Here is a 24265-nt window from a genome sequence, read left to right on the forward strand (position 1 = left end):
TGTTTGTGGCCCTCTCACCCTTTTCATCTGCTCCCAGGTCTTAGCTTCAAAGAGCAAACTGAATTCCATTGCACTTAGACAATGAAATTATTCCTCATAGGTTAAGGGCTGTAGGCTGCTAAGAGATACCATTTTACAGGGTCACAAGATGTCATTTTAAGGATCTTTCAGTCAAGCCATTTAGAAACAAATTCTGAATAAAGAATGCATTCAAACAAAATTGGGCTTGTTATGCAAACAACACAACCTAGACTAGGATTAAATATAACAAATATTACCATTAGCCAAGGATATGTGCTAGAATAAGATCTCTAAAAGTATTATGGTTGCTTTTCTTTCATTGATTAAAAAAAAAAAAAAAAGAGAGAGAGAGAACCAATATTTTGCATAAATGAAGCTTTTCCTTTATTTTGTATACTGAGAAGGAATGGATCCTCTTTAAAACAGAAAACACCAATTCCTAGATTAGTATTGTATGATTAAGTTAAGAAAGTAATCATATGTCAAGTAGAATTTTATTGCTGTTATTGAATATGAGTGTACAATTTAATCTCAAATGCTGCATTCATTTTTAATTGAGCTGCATGTATTCTGCTTAATGGAAGGCTTGGGTTTTTTCCTTGCACACTCAATAAATTTTAATTGAACACCTGATTCCTGCCACCAACATGTTAACATCTGGGTGCTATCTATCTTTTATGCATATAGATACACTGGCTATAATTCTGCTGAAAAGCAGATAATAGGAAAACAAAAAGACAACATTATGGAACACTTTCAGCCATAATTTTTTATTATATCTTGAGAAGCATTTAATTATCTTATTTCATTTAATTAGCCCCACTACTTAGGTCAATTGTTTTTTATTGACATGGCATATTAGCAGCTTTGCTAATTGGAACAAAATAGCATGTGACTATACTGTCTTGTACAAAGCAATTATTATTTTTTTCTGCTTTCCCAAGACTTTTATTTATTTCACAGTCTTTTCAATAATGCATAAAATATTTTGGCATGGAATGGCTTGATTTACAATTTAGGATTTCACTTTTCACGGTTTTATTCCTAAGTTAAAGACAAAAAGGGTTCTAAAAAGAAAGTGTTTACTTCATAGCATTAGATTTTAAAAACGGAAAACAGTTTTTAGATATTTTATTATTTCTTTGGAAAGAGAAGTGCATTTTTAAGCATTCTTTATCATTAAGTCTGTAAGTATAATTTGTCAGCATTTAGAAATACAGTTCTAGAAGAAAAACAGCAGCGTTGTGTCACTCCAGCTGTTGTACTTCTGTGGTTTTGGTATCTGTTCTGTACCAATCTGTTTGAAATCTGTGATTTAACAAAGCTGATAATTCTAACAGAGCAGACATGAGCTGAAATTCTATAAATGTTTTAGTGCGTAACATTAATTTCAAGTTAAGTGATAACAGAGATAATTTTAAGATGATGTTATGGAAATGCAGTTGATCTGAAATGATTTCTGCATGAGACAATTTCTTTTAATAACTTATTATACTTCTCCTTAATTTCGGATTCTTCTATTCAAAACCATTTTTTAATGCTTTTGAAGACGTGATATATTTTTGACTCAGTAATTCCTCAAGGTGTTTTTGGTATCTCCATAACAGAAAAAAAAAATTTATAGTTTCACCAGTTTCACACATTTTCTGTTTCTCAAATTCTGATACTTCGCAAATTGTTTCCATGCCTTCTGAGTTGTTGGATAATGTTTATAATATATGTGTTCGATTGCATTGGCACTTCAACAGATTAAGTAACTCGTCATTATGCAATGAATGTTCTGCCCTAATTTGAGAGTAAGTGTACTATTAATATGTATGACTCTGTGCTCCCATAAATCCATATCTGTGGAATAATAAGGCTTTATATTTATTTAAAATACTCATTTTAAAACTATCTCAAATACAAATTTTACAGTCTTTGCCCTGAAGTTTAATTTAACCTCTTTTTTATGGTTTCAGAGTTGCATTTTCTTTCCTGTTCAGGTCAGTCACAATACAGGTAGCAGGGATGAATGTGAGCTGGACTTCCATAGCCTGAGCCACTGCATTATACATATCCTGAGATCCACAGGAGGGCAGCATGGTTAAATTAAGGGAGAAGATGGGAATATGATTCAACTACATGAATCTCACTTTTGATTGTTTGGTGTTTGTGAAAGCTTTTATAATTTAGGACAGTGCACAATTATTTCCTAGCCAATACATATAAAGCAATTGCACACTAATTGTAGAAGTTTCCATTTGCAGCTTCCTAGTGGAAGTTTTTCTCACAGTGGAAGTTTTTCTCTCTATATACGTACAGACAATTTTAGAAGAAGATTTTAAAATATCTAATGTGGAAATTATTAAAGCCTAATAGGAAATTTAGCTCCACAAATTCCAATAAAATTTGTTTTTAGTATTCTAGTAAACTAGAATAGTGATTTACTGGAGGGAGGGTGCGGGTAGCTTTTTACAGTTAAGTACCTTTAAAAGATACTGGACCTACTCTGGTCTCTTGACTGCAGTGTAGCAGGAAATGGGTCCTTTTATGTTATGTGTAAATATTTATACACACATATATATGTAAAGTGATGTTTGGGGAAAAAAAGATTGAAAATTTCAATCTAGGATTTAAGAAGTTATCACTGAGTGATACTAAAACTATTAATTATATTTTCATTCTATTTAAATAGATCACCAAAACACTTGTATAAGGCATTTTACCATTTACATTATATACAAATTAAAAATATATATTTTAAAGTATTTTCAAAAACATCCTAAAAATGAGGTGAAGTGACTAAAACTTTCTATCACATCCAATTAATTCATCACTGTTACCATATATGTTTCCACATAGATTTTATGGATTTTTTAAACTTATTTTCATGTATCAGCAGTGTTACAGTTGAATATCACTTCAGATTGCTGTTTTGGGGAGACAGTTGCCTGGCAGAGCAATTCCATGCTGCAGGAATGGCTGACCCTAGTAGATGGATCTGATGCTCCCTCACAAGTGGTAAATTCTGTGTTCCTGAAGTGCTGCTTCTACAGCTCCTAATGTGAATTGGCTCCAGTTTAGTAAATATAATGCAGGGACAGTGCATTTGAGTGTTTTTGTTTTATACATATGTGCTGTGTTAAAGAACTTCTGAGAAATTCTGAGCAAATCCATGCTGTTGTTAGAGGCTTATTCCTTCTTGCATATTACATTTTGTTTGTCTTACAAACAAACAAAAGGCCATTTTCTAGGCATTACTGGTAGCATTTCAACATTTCTTTAGGGTTTTAGTTTTCTTCTAGTTACCTTAATCCATTTTAAAAATCCTGAATTGCATGAAGAGATGCTAAAGTAAATTTCTTAAAGGGGATATATTTCTAGTGATACATTTCTGTTGTTTCCTGGAATAACTCTTGCAGAATTCAGTCCCAGATTGTTTCTGTGCAGCATTTCCAAGGACAAATATCCAATCATGTTAATGGTCCTAATGAAAATTATTATACACTGAAAACTGTCTCTTCCAGTGCCTAAATAATACTCATAGGTGGTGGTTCAGAGCAAACCAGAAGAGCTGCTTCTAGGCACATGTAGGTGAGATGTGGAAGTCTGCTACTAGATGTAGATTTTGGAAGTATAAATGGGCTGAGAAAACAGCTACAGAAATTCACTGAAAGAAAAAATTAAAAAGTACTAAAGTCAGAGACACTGTTTCTAGCCAGAGAAACTTCTGGGGCCACTAATAGCATGAGTATAGGAGAAAATTGTGGGGATATACAGCTGCATGCTTGCATCCCACTTGCTGCTTCCCTCTGAATCCTGTTGAGAACAAGGTACAAGACTGAATATACTTTTGGTGGCCATGTTTATGTTTTTCACAATGAACGTTTCTTCAGAAGGGTCTAAGTGACATGGAATCAGAAATCTTTTTTGTTTCTTTGGCATCTTTAAAATTCTACAGTCACGTGTTCCATATAAGAACGTTTTGTAAATCAGAAGCTTTAAGAGAACTAATCATCTGGGTCATACTGTGAAAGCTTTCTTGTTCTCACTCATGAATTGTCATCAAAAAGCAGTCAGGAGCTATAAAAGGTACATTTCTGACTCTAACTTGTATTGAAAGGATCACCTACATTTGTCATTCTACATTGGCAGGTTTTCCGGGGCAGAATTTCTCTTATAAAAATGTTAGATTGGCCTTATTGTGTTCATCTAATCTGGAATCAGATCTACTGTGGCCAGCAGCAAATGACTGACGTGTGTAGGCATGATCTCTCTCAGTACTCCACCTGCTGGCAGGGCAAGGACTGTCCTGAGCCAGATGTGGTTTCTGTGCATGTATTAACACCCAATGCACTTCTCATTCACAAACCTTTCCAGGAATGCTTAAAACGTACAATGAAATGTAACTAATTTGAATGCATGGAAACAAGCCATAACTGTTGCTGTGCTTTATGAGAATGGAAACTGATGTCTGGCACTACTCCTACATTCCTTAGAGTTGCTAGAGATGCAGTGGAGGCAGTCCACATCTGATACTGAAACAAAACTTTTTTTTTTTTTTCTTCTGCTGTTGTATTTTGGGTAGAAACAAGTGGTATTAATTGGTAATTGGTTCCAATATTTATATGACATCTGGTAAATTAAAAGGGAATTTTCCAATGCATGAGGGTATGAAGCATTAAAACTGTAATCCAGAAGAAAATCACATCATTTCCAATTAAATTGGAAACCTATTAAGTTGAATGTTTAAAAGTGACGATTTACTGATTGTCAAACTACAGATATATGTATCATCCATAAGGATTACGAGAAAGAATAGGACCTCAAAGTTTCTGTTACTTATATTTAGATTGCTTATACATACTGAGAGCAGAGATGGTTTCTGTGAAGACCACTCTGCTAAAGAAGTTCCCCTAATACCAGTGTTCACATGTGTCATACTAAATTCTACTTAAATTTATGAAGTGTAAAAATACACTGTACTTTTTGGTTCATAGAGAATAATGTGAGTGTGTCAACATGGAAAGCTCAATTTATCAAAGGTAAAGAAATTGCATCTATTTTATTTAGACTTTTTTATTTAGACTTAATTACAGGACACTATTTGTATAGTGATACGCATAATCCATGATTCCATTTTAAGCTTAATCTAGACTTTGAGAAATACATTTTTTTCTGCAGCTTAATAAGAGCTTTATAATTTTGCAAATTAAGGAGATACTGCTCTTTCAAGGATTGTATACAAATTCCAAAAGGGTAACTGTATTTTCCCCACCGTTGTTTAAATTGTTCTCTATAACTTTTCATCTTGGACTGCTCTGTAGTTGTGCAACTGGAAAGAAATTTATTCTACAAAGTGTATCAAGTATTTTGAAATATTTAGTTAGCATAGTCTCTGTTCATTATCAGCTAAGTTCAGTCATTATATCCACAGAAGCTTTGTCTCATAAAACCAACTCAAGAAAGTAAATTAGTGTATGCTATTCTGAATTGAGCTTTAGAATGCGTACTTTTTGTCAGACTGCAAACAAGCATTTGCAAGTATGTTCTGAACCCTTATTCTGATAGCCACAGAAGTATTTCAATATTCAGTGAATGTAACATTATCTACTTTGCATGACTTATAGATACAGAAATTTTCATTCATTTCATCTACTGTCAGGAAACCAACAGCAATGCCTAAGTTTAGAGCACTGGCACCGTAGGGAAATTATATAGCCAATGAAGACAGAAGGGTTCTTCCAATGGGCAATTTGCAAAGCTCTGAAGGTGAAATATGCTCCAAATAGGTTACACTGGATCTATACAAAATACAAAGGTAGTACGATCACTGAGAGTGGCATAGTGGAGTTGCAAAGCTGAATGTATTTCATTTGGTCTTTCTCTTTGGAACATTTTCATTTCATCTTTTTAATTCATGTATGATTTGCATGTTGGACACATGCAGTCAAAAGGCTGAACAGGTTTACAGGCTTCTGAAACACATTTTCCAGTGTCTGGAGACTAGGGCTGGTGTAAGGCTTTCCTGAATGCTTCTCCTGCTGTGTTAGAACCTCAGGTTCTGAACAGCTCTTGTTCCTCTTCACCATGGTTTCACACAGAAGCTAATATAATGATGCTAGCATACTCACTGGATATTTTGTGGGAAGTAATTAAGTGAAGTTTAAGAAGCACTACTCAAGTGTCAATCGATGTGTCTATTAAGAAAATAAAAAGATGTAAGCTAGAATTTGTTAAACTGATTTGTTTCAAAATTTTGGTGGCGTTCTAATATAGTGTGTCTAATTGATTTATTTTGGGGATATTAAAAAAAAATCCAATTATCAATTTAAAAAAAGATAATAAAAATATCACAGCATTCTGAATGAATATCTTCTGTGTGCACAAATTGAAGGGAAGTGTTAGATTAATTCATTATCATAATTTCTGTGCTTCTTTTCAAACATTTTCAAACATTTAACATTGTAACATGTAACATTTTTCCTCATGTCCTTGCCAGATCAGATGTACTAATCTATAATGACGTTATGTCATTATATGACTATATGACATATATGACTATAATGACGTTAAAATACCTACTAGTGGTATTACAACAAACATTAGGAAAACACCGTTGTCAACCTTTAGGATTAGTTCTGCAGAGGTCTGTTCGTGTTTTTTACAAAGTTAAAGTTACATCAGTTCAAAGGAAAGCTCTCTAGACGTGAAAAGAAATACATAAGTAGTCAGAGATAACCAAAACAAAGAAACACTCTTAAAACAGTTCACTGCTCTTAGGAGCCTTGGCCACTCCTACCAAAAGTGGTCTGTTTTCAACACCAGGATTCCAGCAATGAAGATGCATCAATTGACAGGTTGGTTCATTGATTTGTTTTATATCAGTGTGACACTGAGCAGGGTGTTTTGACTGATTCCATCAGTGGCAGCGTATGACCTAGCAACAAAAGTAGACTTTTCATATTAGCAGGTCCTTGGCCATTTAGGCTTTGTAGATCATAAATAATATCACTGCCTGCCTGGAAAAAGGGCCACCAGTTTTTCTATCTAATTGCAGTGTCATTTGCTTCCATTGAGATGGAGAGGTGTCTGGGCTAGATGCCCAGATGCTTTTGGATGCAGAGAATGAGTTGATTTAAGGCCTGGCAATACAAAGAACCATTGCTATTGGCCAACTGGATGCTCAAAGGAGACAAGTGCAATAGAAACTTTTTCTAGGACATCTGCCTACATTAGTATTTAAGTTCAGATTTTCACTTTTAAACCAATTAGTTGTTCCTGCTTACTGTGCTTCATTTCACCTCACAGAACAGCGTGTGTTCACAGACTGCAGTCTTTTTAGATGAAATTAAACCAAGAGATGAGCTCCAGGTGTGCACCATACATGTTGCAACCATTGGTAGCTATTTGGTCCATGGGATCAGGCTAGCACTGCAGTTGTGATGCATTAGCAGTTTACATTACAATTAAATTATATCAAAATCAGAGCTCTTTCTGCATTTGTATTATGTCTGAAGGATATTGTTCTTTGTTGCCTGGAATTCTTACAAGGCTAAAGGATATATATGTATATTTTTTGTCTTGACAAACATTGCTGCTTTACATACCAAAGAGATTTCATGATATGGCGTACATATTCACAAATGCTGAAGTGCATTAAGATATTCCTGTTAAAGAATCTAGGGATAACTGATCTTCCAGCCTACATCCATTTAGACTGTAAGTGAAAACTCCTTTAGTGAGGGAAAAAAAAAAAAAAAAAAAAAAGAAGCAAATTTTCTCTTCATATTAGGAATATCTTGCTCATTGGAATAAATGGAACTGTTTACTGTGGTTGTCCTGTTTGTATTACTTGACATTCTTCAAGATTTCTATATCCTTAGCAGTCATAATTACAATAGAAGTTTAGGCTGATTTCTTTTCGTTCCGTCTGTTGAAGGCTTATTTAGTTCTCTTTCTCAAGAGCACAGAAAGTACTAAAATGAATCTGAGAATGTTTACTGCTAGGTTTCTTATGACCCAGGTCATATTGTTGTCTTGAATCAGTTTTCTCTCTCATCCTCAACCGAAGGGGGGAGGAAAAAAAAAAAAGGCTTAATCTTGTGGGGTTAAATAAAAGAAGGAATGCGGTGCAAGGAAGATTCCTTTTATGCAAGCGTGCAGGGATGACTGAAAGTGCCTGTGGGCATTTGGTCCCCATTGGTTCTCACATCGAATGCAATGATGCCCACAGATAGCCTGTATTGTTGTCAGCTAAATGGGATCATGAGTGTCTGAAAGGTGTTTGAGAATGAACTGAAAATCATTTTCACAAGTGGATGATTACTTCTGCCACATGTTAACCGAACTCTATCAGAATGGCCCAGATTTTTGAGACTGCATTAATTGCTCTTTCAACCTTGACTGAGGTTTCTCTTTAAGAAAGGCCTTTGCTGGACTAAACTGCTACACGTATTGATTTTCCTTTCTATATTTTTTTCATTGTTTGTGATAAATGAAGCCTTTTACAAGTAGAGAATTTATCATTCAAGATGTAGATAGATTGCTTCATTCCTTGGAATAAAAAGGCTGGTCTAAAAATGATCTCTGTAGAAGTAATAAGTCCTTTCTCATTTCTCCAGCGGTGAATAGCTCCAGTATTCCACACTCAATTATGTTTTTCAGCTATTCATTAGTGCTGATTTTTTTCATCAAAAAGTAGAACCCTGCACTCTCACAGCGTGGACTTCAAGCAAATAAGCTGCCATTTTCTTTCCTGTGTATGCCATCACATAATTGAAACTGAACTATAATATTTAGCAATGTGGTTTTGAATTTTTGTAATGCAAGGAAAAACACTTGGATAAATATTCAACCCTTATATATATTTATATATTTTAAAATGTATATGCTATATATATATAAATAAAATTTATATATTTAAAAATTTAGTGATGGTCAGACTTTGTTAAGAAAATGTGTTCAATTCAGAAATTACTCAGTTTTTATCTATTCTATTTCCAGAGTAAAAAATGATACTGAGTCAAGATGATACAGAAAGCATTTTTCCCCAGGTGTTTCTGTATTTTGTAGTAGAAATGCAGTTACTTGTATTTTTATTTGTTTTCAAGAAAAAAAAAAACTTTAAATATTAAATGTTTGTTGTTGTTGTTGTTTTTTGCACCATAGTGCAGGCACTGAGAGGTATAATCAGGTAAATCTGTGTCTTAAAAATGTGTCTTCATACAATTCTGATTTTTGCTTTTTAATTTGGGGGTGAGGGAACAGAAATAATGTTTAAGAGAAGTGTTGAATTGCTTTTAAGATTGTAAGTCTTTGGAAAGTGATTCTGTGGTTTTTACATTTGGATATTTGGATGACCTTTAACATTACTAGAAAAATGGGTTATAAAATCTTTTCATTGGTGTAGCACTTAGTGACTCAACATGCATGATCAAGGTCCTATTTTCTCTGTGCTGCAAAAAAGCAGATACAATAGTCTCAAGTTACTGGAGATTATGTGAGTAATATAGAAAGACTGAAAAAGTAAGGCAACCAAGCATATGCATACAAACTATGCATATATACTTTCTAATATGTACAGGTACCAATACAGATGTTAAGTATACATATTTATTACAATATTAGTATATTTTTAACAGAAGTCTGACATGTACATGTACATGTATTGCTATGTACAGCAGAATACCGATCCTTCCTAACTGCTTGTTAGTCTACTCATTACAAACTCTGCAAAACATGGTCTTAAAGGAAAAGTCAAAATAAATCTATGTATTAGTAAGTGATGACTACACCAGTGCTTGGGTACAGGAAGACTATCTCAGTGTCTTTCTTCTGCCATACACTGGTATGGCAGAACTGTAGGAATTAAAAAATTATTTCAGATTCTCACAATTCTAGAAACCAAATTAAAGAGAGAAAAATAGTAGCAAATGGCGTGGCTGTTTTTTAGGAATATGATATTAGCTGCTCCTGAATATCAGCTGTTTCTCAGTGTTGGATGTGTTTTACCCAGAGGCAGGCATAGCATTTGAAGGAATGGCTGTTGTGTGATTCTTATTGCCACTGAAGGTATTTAAAATAATCTGATCAAATTATGCTATGCATCTTTTGCATTTTTTTTTTGTTTGTTTGTTTTGGTTGGAGAAAGTGAACAAGGCATGTAGGTATATAGAGATACACATATGTGTAGAGAGATAGCAGGCTGCAACTCTGTGTGCTTATGATTATGAGAGGCTGCTGTGCTTTGTGGCACTGACATTAACTGAGACTCATGAAAAAGGTGCAATTCCTCATCTTAAAACATTCTCAAACTTAGTTCTAGGACTTGGTTCACTTCAGAATCTGTTAACTACTTAATTTTCTGCTCTAGCTATGACACTTAAGTGATATTTAATCCTGGAAACTGGCTTTTACAGACTTTTTCTTTTATGGATGCCAATTGAAATTTCTACAGTTTGAAAAACTAGCTTTCTTTAGTTTCTAGATATTGTCCAAATTTTAAAACATTCTTAGGTCCTTTCCTTCCCATTTATTTCAATGGAAAAACAAATGGAAAAGAGAAGCTCAAACAGGATTTAGAAGTCTGGGATTTTGTCTCCTTCTAGGTATGTGAGGCTTAAGTTAAAGTGAGCATTAATCTCCTCATCTTTCAGGAGCTTGAACACTTGAAATGAGCATTGGATGTTTCTCTTGTAAATAGCTGAAATTTTCTGCATCAGAAAATACTGTCACCATTAGAGATGGCATTGGAAGAGGAACTAATAATATAAGATTATAGTTGTGTGTTTATAGTGATTTGCAAAACCAAGTGTCATAAGGCTTTGCACGTGTATACCAAATCCCACTGTTGTGTCATGAATGGTATCTTCTTTGTTATCTAATCTTATCTAAAACCATCGGATTTTAAACTTAGGTAGTTAATGTTCCACTGCTTTGTTTTCCAAGGAAGCTAGTATTTAACACTCTAAGTGGAAGTGAAATCATTTTCAATTTGTAGGAGGAATAAAAAATACTCATTGGTCGTGTTGGCTTTTTTGTTTGTTTGTTTTGTTTTGTTTTGTATCCTTTCCTATTTTATAATTTTGAATTTAATGTAACTTGTGACAGTTCTGGCTTGTATATCTTACATGAAAACTAATTTAAAAAGCAACATTTTAGCTGAGATGAAATGTTCATTTTAGGCCTCTTATTTAGAAGAACTTTTCCATACTAGGCTCAGTTAATAATGAAAAGGAATGAATTTAAACCTGACATTTCTAGGGCTGGATTATTCATTTTCTGCTACGTTCCTGCTAGTACATAAAGCCACTGCCGCTTATGATACTGGCATTGGTCCCAAGTAAGAGGAATTCACTCTTAGTCTATGGCTACTTTATAGTAATTTAAGACATGGTAAGATGGTGAGAGCATGGTCAGGATATCTTTGTACTGTAGCATTTGAGGACTGTGTATTACTCTCAGTTGGTCTGTGCAGTCCATGGGGCAATTGTCCTCTGACATTGGTCAGAGGAAGCTATAGGTTATTCTTAGTGGCAGAATCACCATATAGAACAGATCAGGCTGAAAGCTGAGGAAGCTCAAAGACCACACGTGGACCCTTTTTGTTTTCTCTCCCGGGTCATTTATCTTCCAGGCTGAGTGGAATCTGTCAGCCATTCCCCCTCCACCTGGAGGCAGTAGTGAAGAGATTAACAGGGGCAATAGCAAAGTGATATACTTTGGGTAAAGTAAATGTTCTGACTCTTTTGAAACACAAACAAAATGCACAACAGCTCATATTTGGTGCAACAATATGGACCTGATGCTCTGTAAGGTAAGTTCTTCTTTATTTGGGAAATATTAGAAACTTTCAAATAAACTTTATTAATGGCCTTTCTTTGGTACCCTTTCTGACATAGTCTTTGCTCCACTTATTCCTTTTATTGAATTTAAAATAATCACAGAATTAAGAAACTTAAAAGTGTATGGCAGGATCTGGACTGATCAAAGAAAGCTACATCACATGGTAATCCATCAAACTGGACCACTGTACAGCTGTCTTTTCTGCCATAGAGGCAGAGTAACCAAGCAAGGCAGAGTTTGAGGACAGGTGTAGCAGAAGTTGAAGAAGGAAAAAGTGTCTGGGGCTCACTAATGAGGGAGCCATTAATTAATACGACAAACTACCATGGTTAATGAGAAGCATTATGCTGAACACTTATGTTAGATACAAGTTTGTCCTTTGTCCGTGATATCTAAAGTGGGTAAGAATGTGCTGCAGGTCCGTCCACCAACCAACAATTTGGATCTGCCTTTGACTCACCAAGTTGCACTAAATGCCTTTGAAAGAGGCCAGCCAGTCAGAAGGGACATCTCATAGGTTAACATCTCATAGGTTAACAACAGAGTAACACAACCAGAGTGCCAGAAAAAAATGTCACTGTTGTGCCATAAAACTTGTTGCAATTGTTTTGGTAATAAGAATGCCTCTTCTACCAGCAAATAGCAGCATCTGTAGTTTTATCTTATCATTTGTTGATACTCCTGACTACAATTGTTGGAAAATTGCCAAGATGATGAGGAGTTTTTTTGTATTCTGAGTCTTTATAGTATGTCTGGGAAATTAGGCTCTTATTTACTCTAGAAAAAAAAATTATCTTGTTTGCTGACATTTTGTTATTTGAGCATTTTTCCAAACTGACATTGTGACTGACTAGAGAAACACTAGCACATCTATAGAAACCAAGTGGGAAAAAAAAAAAGGTTGGGGAGTTTAACATTTCTAACATTCAATACTTTAGTGTAATCAAACCTTAAATCTATTTATTTCAGAGGCAATTCATAAAATGTAAATGATGAGAAGATTGGTCTTAAACATGAGATCATTAGTTTCTGCTTTTTTGTTGTTTTGTTATTAAAAAGCATAGTTTTGAATGAAAAGGAATATCTGTGCATTTTTTGTGGTTTGAGTAAACAGAAGAAAAAATCACTTCTTAGAAGTGACAACACTGAAAAATGTCAGGTACAGCAACTGAATACACTCATATGTATTACAGGCTCCTAATATCACGCTTATTACTAATGGAAAAAAAAATCCTTTTATTGTTTCCTTTTCAGATATTTGTATGCTCTAGGACAGAAAGTTTGGAAACGGTGGAAAAAGCGCTACTTCGTTCTTGTTCAGGTTAGTAGACTACCAGAAAATCTCATTGAAAAGTAATCTTGGGCTGTTTGTTCTCATGTATGTCGTCTGGAACCATTTAGAAATCACCATCCTCAGGCTGTGTATGCAGCACGGTTTTTACATCATAGACACTTACCAGGATATAGATATAGATTTTAATTTACATATATATATATGTAGTGGACAGAAATGTCACTGAGTTTTCCATATATAAATTAGTCCTAACCCAGAGCACTGTTTCAACTGAAACTTAGAAATTTCTGAATATTGTTGTGAGCTTGAAACATTCCACTGATAGCTTTCTAGCAACACTCAATTTAAAATAGTTCTATTTTTAAAGTGGATTGCACTTACTGTTTCATTTATTCTATCTCAACACAAATTTCCTGCCTTTAAAATTAAATAATTGCAAAGATTAGTTACTACTAAGCACTTTTTCTTTCTTTTTTTTTTTTTTTTAATAATGCTGTTTTTGTATTTCTTGCACTATTAAATTGGCTAAAATCTAATTATGTAGTGGCTATAGAAAATCTAGGGAAGCAATTGTTCTTAACCACAGAAATGTGCTGGGCTGATAATTCATAACCTTGTGTCCAAACCTAGTACTGTATTTTCACGTGCTGATGAATGGCAACATTAACATGAGGATTAATTAACATGATCATTAACATGAGTATTAACACAATACAATAGGAATAAAAAAAGTAGATTTTACTTGAGTTGTCAAAACTGGGAAATGAACAATTTCTGTGAATCTTTGGAAAAATCAATATTTTCTGTTTGTGCTTGTCTTCACCTTACAGTTACAAATTTGATGTTCTTTTGAGTTAGTTCATAGAACAATGTTCTTCTGTGTCCTTTGTTTTGTTGATAGAAAAGTGTTAAAGTGTGAGTCTCTGTTAATGTTAGATGAAGCTTGAAGCCTGTTTACAAGAATTTAAGAATAAAGGCTTCTAAAACAGCTTTACAGAACGCCTGACCCCTTTCTCTACCATTCTGTCAGTCATATTCACCTGGTCTTTTAAGGATGTTAAAAAATAAAAATAAAAAAAAAAAAAGAAAAAGATCTTAGTAAACCTGAAACCTGAGAGTATTTGCACATTATTCTTGCTAAGCTTGTTGTCAATACAGTGTTCTCTCTGGCTTCAGTGGGAATTGGCTTGGATACTTAGCGAGTAATGGTTGTAAAGTTGAACAGGACTTCAGGTTGAAGTCATCTGGAAAGGCTAAGGAAATCTTTTTGTTTCAGATCTTACCAAGGTTTTTCTGAGAATAGGTCAGGTCTTCTTGTGACTTGGTTACTAAGATTTGCAAAGGTTGAGAAGATCTCTGTATAGCATCCCTGTTAAGGCGTGGATGTGAAGGCAAAATAACTTAGAGTTACAGCAAAAAAAAAAGGAAGACTAGAATGCTTACTTGTCCTTCACACTCTTCTTTCACACTCCTCCTCCTTTACATCTTTCCTTTTATAAAAAGAAAGACCTTGTTTTCTTCCTCCAAACCACAGCTGCCACCTGTGTTTTAAAGTACACACCTAAGAGACCCATGGTCTTTGTGTGTGATATGGAGTCACTTGTGAGAACAGCCAAGTGAATTTTAGTTATCTTCTACTTCCTATGCTGAAATTGAAATACTGGAAGAGAATATTACAGGAATTTTCCAACTGTGATGGGATTTAGACATCTATTTCATCTTAAAGCAGCTACCAACTCAATAAAGCTGTATCAAAAGTACTGCGGTAAATCAATATTTACTGTCCAGACAGCTCTGGCTCATTTATACATGATACACACACTGACAATAAGTTGAAGTCAATATGTGTGAAATAAGCATTCAGTAACAAATATCAGTCTGTTGTATTGATATAACATTGACATATTGATGATTCTTCCTCCGTAGATTTTAGCTTTTAGCTTATGTTGGTAAAATACTAAGGCCATGAAACTCAGTTGTAAGACAGAAACTATCAGTATGATACAGACGTGCTTTGGAAATTTAACTCAGGTGTGAAATTAGATGAATAAAGTTGATTTTTCAGGAGAGTGATGGGAGTATTGTGCATCTTTGTTATTGCTACATGTATTAGAAGTTATTAGTGGTGTGTGAAAGAACAGCTCGATGTTATAGGAAGGTTACAAAATCTAGAAATTGTAACCTCTTCATTATATTTGCTTTTCTTCCCTTTATAATCCAGTCACTTCTCTAAAAGGTTGTTCATTTCAAACTAGCAAGTGACAAGGATATTACATGTTAGGTAAGAAGCCTCAGCTGGACATGCTGTGTTTTACTTCATTTTTCATCTGTTGATAACCTTCCTTCAGTGATCTAAATACAGATTCACTTCTCTAACTTCAATTTCATTTGTTCTAATGTTTGAAAATTTTTTTTGAAAATGTTTGAAAAATTTGCTTAATTAATTTGCTAATGTTTGAAAAATTTGCTTAACAGATATTTTTTTTGCTAAGTACCCCAGCTGTAAGCTAGTTCTTGCAGCTGAACTGTCCGTTAATGTCCTGTAGCAGGGATTACAGTCAGCATCCAGGTTTTCAGTAAGAGGTCCTCCTGGTGCACTGAACAGGGTCTTTCTGCCCCATGGGAACATCCCCTAGCATCACTGTTCAGAAGTCATTTCCAGATTGCTGCCTGTATCTGTCTGTCATGCACACACAGGTTTGTTGTCAGTTTTCCATTTTGTTACAAAGTAGGTAAAACATCTCAAAGTCAGGTGTTTGGATCCCTGGAAAATTATGAAATGCAGTTGTAGGAAGGAGATTTCCTCTCCTCCTGTCAAGCGTTACTGTTTAAGAAGATGACTTGATTATGGTTTTGTTTGAAAATCTGTTCTACAAAATCCTGTTTTACAGGTTTTGTTTGAAAATCTGTTCTATGAAATCCTGTTATCCCATAGTGTACTGATATTCATTTGCTGAATTCTAAGGAAAAGCAATGCACAGCTTCATTAACTACAAGAAATACACTTAAAAGCAGACACTGGTCTATTTAAAAATGAAAAAAAAAAAAAAAAAAGTTGTTTCAGACTGTGCTGGCAGTTTCCAACCTTAATGATCTTATAATTCTATGATTGTTCCCATAATATTCCTGTAATTTTGTTGTGGAAACACTTTAAAATGTCTCAGCAAATGGTGAAGTGTAAGACCGATTTTGATGTCAATATCTCTTACCAAGTTGTTCTGTTAAAAGAATACATTTGAAATGTATTTAGAAGTAAAATCAGCAGCATTATAATCTCTGTGATAATGATAGGATTAAAAATGAACAAAGACACATAGCCCAGATTTTCCACAAACCAATCCACAAAAACATGCAACAAAAAATCTTTAAAATTGGGTTTTCCTGTGCATTTCCACAACAAATATGTGCTCACTTCCTTTTTGATGGCTCAGTTTATTTATATAATACAGTTGTACAGTGTTGTTGACAAGAAAATGTAGGTGATGTGGTTGTCTGCTAAGCTATTTCATTCAAACAAATAGAATAATTTTTAAAAGTGTTTACTGCCATATCAGGTTTCAAAAATTAAATACGTCAGTTCAGTTTTCAAGAAAGGGAGAGGAGGGTGCTCTAAAGAGATGCAGTGGTAGCTGCAAAGGATTTAGAGGTGTGTGACTACCCAGTGTTCCCTCCATGGTTGTGCATGAGGGCAGATAAGATCATTGGGAATATAAATAGAGAAATACCCAACAGTACTGGAGGTGATATTTCTGCTGGACCTAGATCTAATGATGTGGTTAGGGGTGAGCCTGTGTCAGGGCCCTGAGGGCACTGATGGGCCTCAACTGTCCCAGCCCACCCCCCTGGGGCCTCCCCCACCCTGCCCGCAGCCCAGGATGCCATTTCAGCATTCCCAGCCCCAATAAAACCATAGTGGGGAAGGTCTCCAGCTCCCCACAACTCTCCCCTGACCAGCCATGGGCCCTAGTGGGATGGGACTATAGCTTGGCCAAGTCTTGGCCCATTCCCGTCCCCAAGGAGGTGCCTTGTGCCCAGGGCAGCCACTGCCCCAGTGCCCCCAGTTGGTTGGGCCTGGAACAGTCCCTGGCCATCAGGCACTGCCCTGCTACCCTAGAAATGACTAAAAATCTTTAAACCAACATACAGTTATTTTCTAAAATAAGTACTACAACTGAAAGCAGTTATGGGCACAATGCTCAAACAGTGAGGCAAAAATCTGTAGTATATGTTATGCTGGAAGACAGTTTGGCTGATTGTAGTAGCTCCTCCTAGCCGAAAATCTGAATTTCTGAAAATGGTGGGCTAGGTTGTATTTTGTTTTTATTTACGTTTAGCTCTTCTTGTACAGACTATTAAAGCAAATGTACTAAGCTCAAGGTGGAAAACTGAGCTTAGTTTTTAACTGTACTTTTAACCATACTTGTTGCTCAAATTCATATCTGTTTCACAAGATGAAATTAGAATTAGTTACTTTAAATAAAGTAGTTTATTTGCTATAATATTGTAGATAGGAAACCATATACATTATAGTTTGTATATACATATAGTTTATGTATATATGAAATGTCCTGTAAAGCTACTTTAATTAATGTACTGGAATACCTATGTTAGTTTCTGTTGGCTATAGGTTTCTACTGTAATGCTGAAGATGTTAGTACTGAGTTAGGGTCTTCACGGAGAGATCTATTACACCTGTTCCTTTTGCTTGAGCACACTGTGGCAGAGGACATATGGTCTATATACATAGTGTAGCATAATCCTGTTTTCCCAGGGATTCTCAAAATGAATTTTACAAAAAAAGTCACCATACTTAAAATAGCACATTATTATCAGACCATTATGCCAATAATAATCTCACACCTTGCAACTTTCCATGAATATCAAATCTTTTTCACAGAAAGTCAAAAATCTTCAATCACGGGCAATTGAAGTCACTGGATTTTAAGGCAGATTAGTGTGCAGTCATAGCAACAACTAATATATGAATGACGTTGAAATCAGCTGTTGAAATTTTATGTCAAAAAGGATCATTCCTGAAGTTGTAGCCAAAGCTGTAGATCTAGGTGATGATTAGCTGAGCAGTCAACAACTGAGATCAAGACAGTCCATTGTCTGTCAGACAGGCTTCTTGCATATCCTTGGATCCTTGCATAATTTTGCAAATTAAAGAAATCGTATTGTAGTTCAAAACAAGTCAGATGGCCAGACATCCTACAGACCCTGGAGAGACAAGTTTTGGAGGCCTGTGTAAATGTGTAAATTCATTTCCTTAAAGTTTCCAGTGTGCAGATTTACAAGCTTTTTTTTTTTTTTTTTTTTTTTTTTTTTGGCAGTATCTCAGTTTTGTTTCAGTGACTGCTTTTTCTCCCTCAGCTGTAAGATATCTCTTTATCTTTCCAATCACCTCTTCTTATTACTGCCTATTCTGTCTATAGAGTCTTAAACCACATGATGGCAGATCCTTCTCTTAATGCTTTTCTTTTTCCCTAATTGTACTTGACCAGAAGGAACTTCATGTTGTTCATGACTGTGAATAGAGGTACAAAAGATGCAGAAATCAGACTATAAAATCAAACTGAATGTTCTGATACTTACCTTCTCTATATAGAACTGGCTAGTTTTGTGATCACCTTTCCAGCTGCATGATAAGTGTTTTGCAATCCTTCTGCAAACAGTATTTTTATACATAAATGTTCTTTTTTTTCAGCTTCTTAGAATACAGAACCTTTTCTCTTACACAGTAGGCTAACCAGTTTGGTTGTCACCAAGTATTTTCCTAGCTGAATCTAGTTTACTTTTGTTGTGGTTTAACCCTGTCAGGAAGCTTAGTACCATGCAGGTACTTGCTCAGTCTCCCCAGACAGAGTGGGAAAGAGAATCAGAAAGGTAAAAGTATGAGAACTCATGGGTTGGGGTAAAGACAGTTTAGTAGGTACAGAAAAAGCTGCATATGTAAGTGAAGCAAAACAAGGAAATCATTTGCTGCTTCACATCTGCAGGCATGACTTCATCCACTTCCAGGAAAGCAGGGCTCATAGTGTCTAGCTGTTTCTTGGGAAGACAAATGCCATCACTCCGAACGTCCCCACTTCTTCCTTCTTTAGCCCAGCTTTTATTACTGAGCATGACAGCATAAGGTATGGGATATCCCTTTAGCCAGCCTGGGTCAGCTGTCCTGGCTGTGTTCCCTCCCAGCTCCATGTGAACCCCCAGCCCCCTTGCTGGCAGGGCAACACAAGAAGCAGAGAAGTCCTTGTCTCCGTGTAAGCCCTGCTCTGCAACAACTAAAAAACAGTATGTTATCACCACTACTTTCACCAAAAATCCAAAACACAGAATCATACAAATCTCTATTTAAAAAAAAACAAAACTTTATTCCAGCCAAAACCATGACAGCTTCATTTTAATTTTGCATAAAGCAACAGCCAAAAATATATTGTGTTTCAGAAAATTGCAAAGAGTGTTCAGAGATTTTTTTTTTCCTTCCTTTTGACAGGAAGGGGAAAGAACATGAAGTTTTACATTGTAAATATTTCTGAAAAAAAGTGGTTTTTGTTTCTTCAGCACAACTGAGATCTAATTTAAGCAGTGGTACATGTATTGTGCAACATTTGCTCTGGAACTGAGCAATTAAGAAGTTCTTTCTTATTCAGGTTAGCCAATACACATTTGCTATGTGCAGTTACAGAGAAAAGAAATCTGAGCCTCAGGAACTGATGCAACTGGAAGGATACACTGTGGATTATACAGCTCCTCACACAGGTATTTTTCATGGTTTTGAAGTACAATATGTTTGTGTAAAATAGCTAATTGACTTTGTTCATTTTGATTTAGTACTGAAAACCACCAAGGCTATTTTTTTCAGCTTCTGAAGGTTTTGCAATTATTCCTCTAAGATTTTCTAGTGTGAAAAAATCATGGTTTTAGAAAGAAGCTTGTAAGAACAATAAACTCACACTAACATTGCCTGAAAATTATAAAACCACTATGATACAAGGAAAAGATAATGAACTCTAGTCAGTCTTTCCCACTTCTCTGTTTTTGATGGTGGAATCTTGTGGCAATGTTAAGTATATTCATAAGTGATTTAGAAAAGAATGTGAATGGTGGCAGTGATTGCTAAAGATAAATTACTCAGAGTAATAAAGAAAACAAAATTGACAATAGCAGAAAAATCTACACAATTTAGTAGTAGGTTGGCAGAGGGAAATCAAAGTTACACATGTAGAGAAAAATGATTCAGCTGTATGTAAACACTGGAGGGTTATGAATTTAAGACACCTCAAGATATTGCAGATTGATCTTTGAAAAAGTTACCTTAATGTTTAGAATAATTGAAAAGCCAAACAATGATCAGTAGATATTTGGAAAGCTAAGGCAATGTTATGTCACAAAAAAATCCCTGGTTGCAGCTACACTGAATGTTGTGTGCCACTCTAGTTATTCACTCACAGAGTAAAGTACTCATATAAGAAAAGGTACCAAGGAAGGAGCAATAAAGTTGATAAGTAGTACGGAGATGCTTCTGTTCAAGAAGAGATAAAGTAGACATCCAGCACAGAAAATGATGCCTTGGAGGAGAACGTGTTAGAGAAATACAAAATGCCATGTGATGTGGAGAAGATGAATAAGAAATAAATTGGACTTGAATTGGAAATGGAATAATGGAAATATTTTGTCCCTTGATTTCTATAGTTGATTCTACTTATATTACCATTTGATCCCTATAGCTCTAGATATTATCCTATCTAGTTCATACCTATTAAATGATTATTGACCACCTCCCCCCATTCCTAAACACACACACAGGAAAACCAGTGAATTAATGTTCTTAACATTGATGGTGATTTAGAAGTAACTCAGACTTACCAAGATTAGCTTCCTGTTTCCTGCTTCAGGTCTTCAGGGTGGTCGAATGTTTTTCAATGCTGTTAAAGAAGGCGATACTGTAATATTTGCCAGTGACGATGAACAGGATAGAATACTCTGGGTTCAAGCGATGTACAGAGCCACGGGTCAATCTTATAAGCCTATTCCCGCAAGTCAAGCTCAGAAGATGAATCCTAAAGGAGGAAATGTCAACACTGATGTATCCCCACTTTGTAAGTCGCTTTCTTTTTCTTTTGTGGCTTTGGTTTTGGTTTTAGTTGGTAAAATATGTTATGGCTCCCTCAGTGAAGTTCAATTAAGCTGAACTCATTCACTGGAGAAATTTGCCAAGCAGTTTGTTGTTATCCAGAAGCTCTTTAACTCAGATTATTATTACCAGCCAGGGAAATCCTGACTTGGAGGTCATTATTTTTATTATAATCCATGAATATGTGACAATTAGCTTCATCTTCATTACAGTTGACCTACATATTACCATGGAGATGGTGTTTGGTGTACATTTTATTTTTCACTAGTCAGCTAATGTAGTATTGAATAGAAAAGCATCAATTTATTCTCAGGAATTTATAGATTTAGGTAAGCTTTATCATACATTTTATATATTAGCTTTGTAAGAATTGAAATGCAGACAGTACATTGTAAGTTGAAATGTACTAGATGGGCCACTAGGTTTTTGTACCCTTCAGTGTTAATACTACACTGGATATAAAATAAATAAATAAATACATAAAAATCCAATTTAAATTTTCCTTGTCATTCCTTGTCAGGAAAATATTTTTTTCAAAGAAAATCAGGGTAGGTAGCATATATTAACAGTTGAATTTTTCATATAGTCTATTTCAAAGTATTCTGTCTTATAGATATCTGCACATAGGGAGGGAGCATATGATTTTATTGTTTCAGGGGCTGAGGGGGGCAACTTTTCTAACCCAGATAACTAATACAATCCAAGGATTTTTTAATAGCTATAAAATGTTTACAACATCATATACAGTAATCCTTCCCCTGTGTCATCTATCTGTATACGCAGAGTAGAAGAGGAGAGACTGTTTTAGACTCAGTTTGGTTTATAATCTGAAATCTGTGACAAATTGACTCAAAATCATTGTCCTCTGTCAGTCCTGCTATCTATCACTCAGTTTCACATCCTTCTGTTCACATTGTAATCTTTTATCATTATACTACTAGATGACAGTAAAATGTGCTGGTTACACTGAGCAATAGGTATCCAAAATCCTGACTGGGTTGTAAAGAAAACTTAATAGAACATATTTTATCTCACAAAAGCACTGACATCTGTTGAATTTTTAATCTGAACTGATTTCAAAGAGTGATCTAACTACGCACCAGAGGGGTGTGTTAAGGTGACGTATTTCACATACTGTAAGCAACACTGCAAAAGCAGAGGTGAGGCAACACAAAGCCAAACATCTCTCTGGTCCTATGGCACCATGAATGCAAAGATGGTCTCTTTGTGAAAATATCTACAGGGAAGAAGGAAAAGAAGCCCTTTTAAAGTTTTTTAAAGCCCACGTGCAGAATGTAAAATCCTATTTATTAAGTAGCAAAGTGAGTCAAATCCATAACCATACATTGGTTTCACAAAACATCAATCCAGTGGTGGCAAAGTTAAAGAGGTTTCCAAATGAAACATGTAGCTGACCAAAAGTGCATTGCAGAGGGAGCTTGCGCAGACAATTAAATTGTCCATGTACGTAATTGTGTCCGTTATGTAATCAAGAAGATAGTGCGGGCAATTTGCCAAATGAGGAAATGCTTTAGGATTAGTCATGGAAATATAACATCAACATTTTCAGTCTATTTGGATAGTCCAGTGACAAACACTGTAAAAATTCTCTACCTATCATGGTTTAGTGGTATGGAAGTAAATGAGACCTAAAATGATAAATTTTATATTTCTTTTATATTTTATTTTTATCACTCTGAATCTTTGAACTTTTTGTTGTTGTTTTTCTGGGAGAACCAGATCATGACTAGTATTAAGGTGCTGGTGTCATAATACTAACACACAAGAAATGCTGCTGTTTGACCTTATCATTGCTCAGATTTTGAATGATTGGTGATGTTATTGCAAGGCAATTCTTTTAAAACAGTTCTGGGGCATTTGTGCACGTATGTTTGATTTACTAGAACTTTTAAAAACAAACAGAAAGAAAAGCTGTCTTCTCATTTTACACAGTTTTCTCAGCAGGCTTGGCATCTTTATATCCACCATACACTTTATATCCACCATACACTTACTACCTGTAAGAGTGGAATAACACCACTCTCCCTGCATGTTCCTCCCTTCCCCTTCATATCCTCGTCCTGTTCGCCTCCAGCTACCCCCCTTTTAGGAAGGAGAGGTTAATGCCAGCCTACACCACCCACTCCTTTCACAGTCAGTAAGTTGCCTTTATCCTCTCCCCTGTGCTACTCAAAACTATCTCATATCCTTCTCAAATCTGTTCTTCAGCAGAGCAGTAGCAGTCCATCTGTGTGCTATCCCCAGTTCAAGCTTTACTGGCCAGTCTTATATTCTTTCACTTTCCATTGTCTGATATATAAATGATAAGGTTCTAGGGGCACGGATTGTCTCTTTGGCCTGTGTTTCTAAACATGTAGCACTTCGGAGTCCTGGTCAGTGATCAGGATTTGAAATGTTCCCAGGGTAAGCTGCCACTGTCTGTGGAGGAATGAAATTTAAAGGAATGTAATGTATGTCATGCCTGTCTTTTGCAAAGAGTATGTGCACCTTCATCTTCATCCAACAAATTCCAGCTTCTTTTGTATCCAAGTCATACTGCTTACCCTCCCAGTCTCTAAATCTTTTTATTCCTTAAAATACTAGATTTCTTTCTCTACCTGCTTTCCTGCCTGCCTGAGTTAGTTCAAATTGCTTCCAGAGTGCTAAGACTCAACAGGGATGTCACTCAGAGCCACAAAAGGGAGGACGTAAACCGCATTACAGGGCCAGTTTCTGCAGTTCACCCTGGCAGCATTTTACCCTAGTAAATGTTACAAAAAACATGTTTGCTTCTGGGCTGGAACAGGGCAGAGATGGTGCCTACTGATTTGCTCACCACTAGGAACCAGCATGTGCTGTAAGCCTGGAGTTCTTACTAATCCTAATTCACTCAACTCTACTGAGTCACTGAGAATGTTAAGTTTTTTTTAGCATTTGTAGCTGGGCTAAAATTGTAATTTTCTTGCAAAGCTTGCAAAAGGCAT

The 24265-nt window shown here is 35.4% G+C and overlaps 1 protein-coding gene across 11 annotated transcripts in view; it reads left to right on the top strand.

The window, feature by feature from the left end:
* The window catches only part of CADPS2 (calcium dependent secretion activator 2), a 312136-nt gene that overhangs the window by 177542 nt on the left and 110329 nt on the right, over positions 1 to 24265 (top strand). For all 11 annotated transcript variants that reach the window (XR_011806831.1, XM_072033275.1, XM_072033270.1 and 8 more), the window contains 3 exons: positions 13105 to 13171; positions 19798 to 19906; positions 21043 to 21246. Coding sequence is in view for 10 of the 11 variants with exons in the window: in XM_072033275.1 (XP_071889376.1) it covers positions 13105 to 13171; positions 19798 to 19906; positions 21043 to 21246 (380 nt within the window). In the remaining variant the exon portion in view is untranslated. The remainder of the gene's footprint in view (positions 1 to 13104; positions 13172 to 19797; positions 19907 to 21042; positions 21247 to 24265) is intronic.

Source organism: Anas platyrhynchos, chromosome 1, assembly GCF_047663525.1.
Source record: "Anas platyrhynchos isolate ZD024472 breed Pekin duck chromosome 1, IASCAAS_PekinDuck_T2T, whole genome shotgun sequence".
Classification (NCBI taxonomy): Eukaryota; Metazoa; Chordata; class Aves; order Anseriformes; family Anatidae; genus Anas; species Anas platyrhynchos.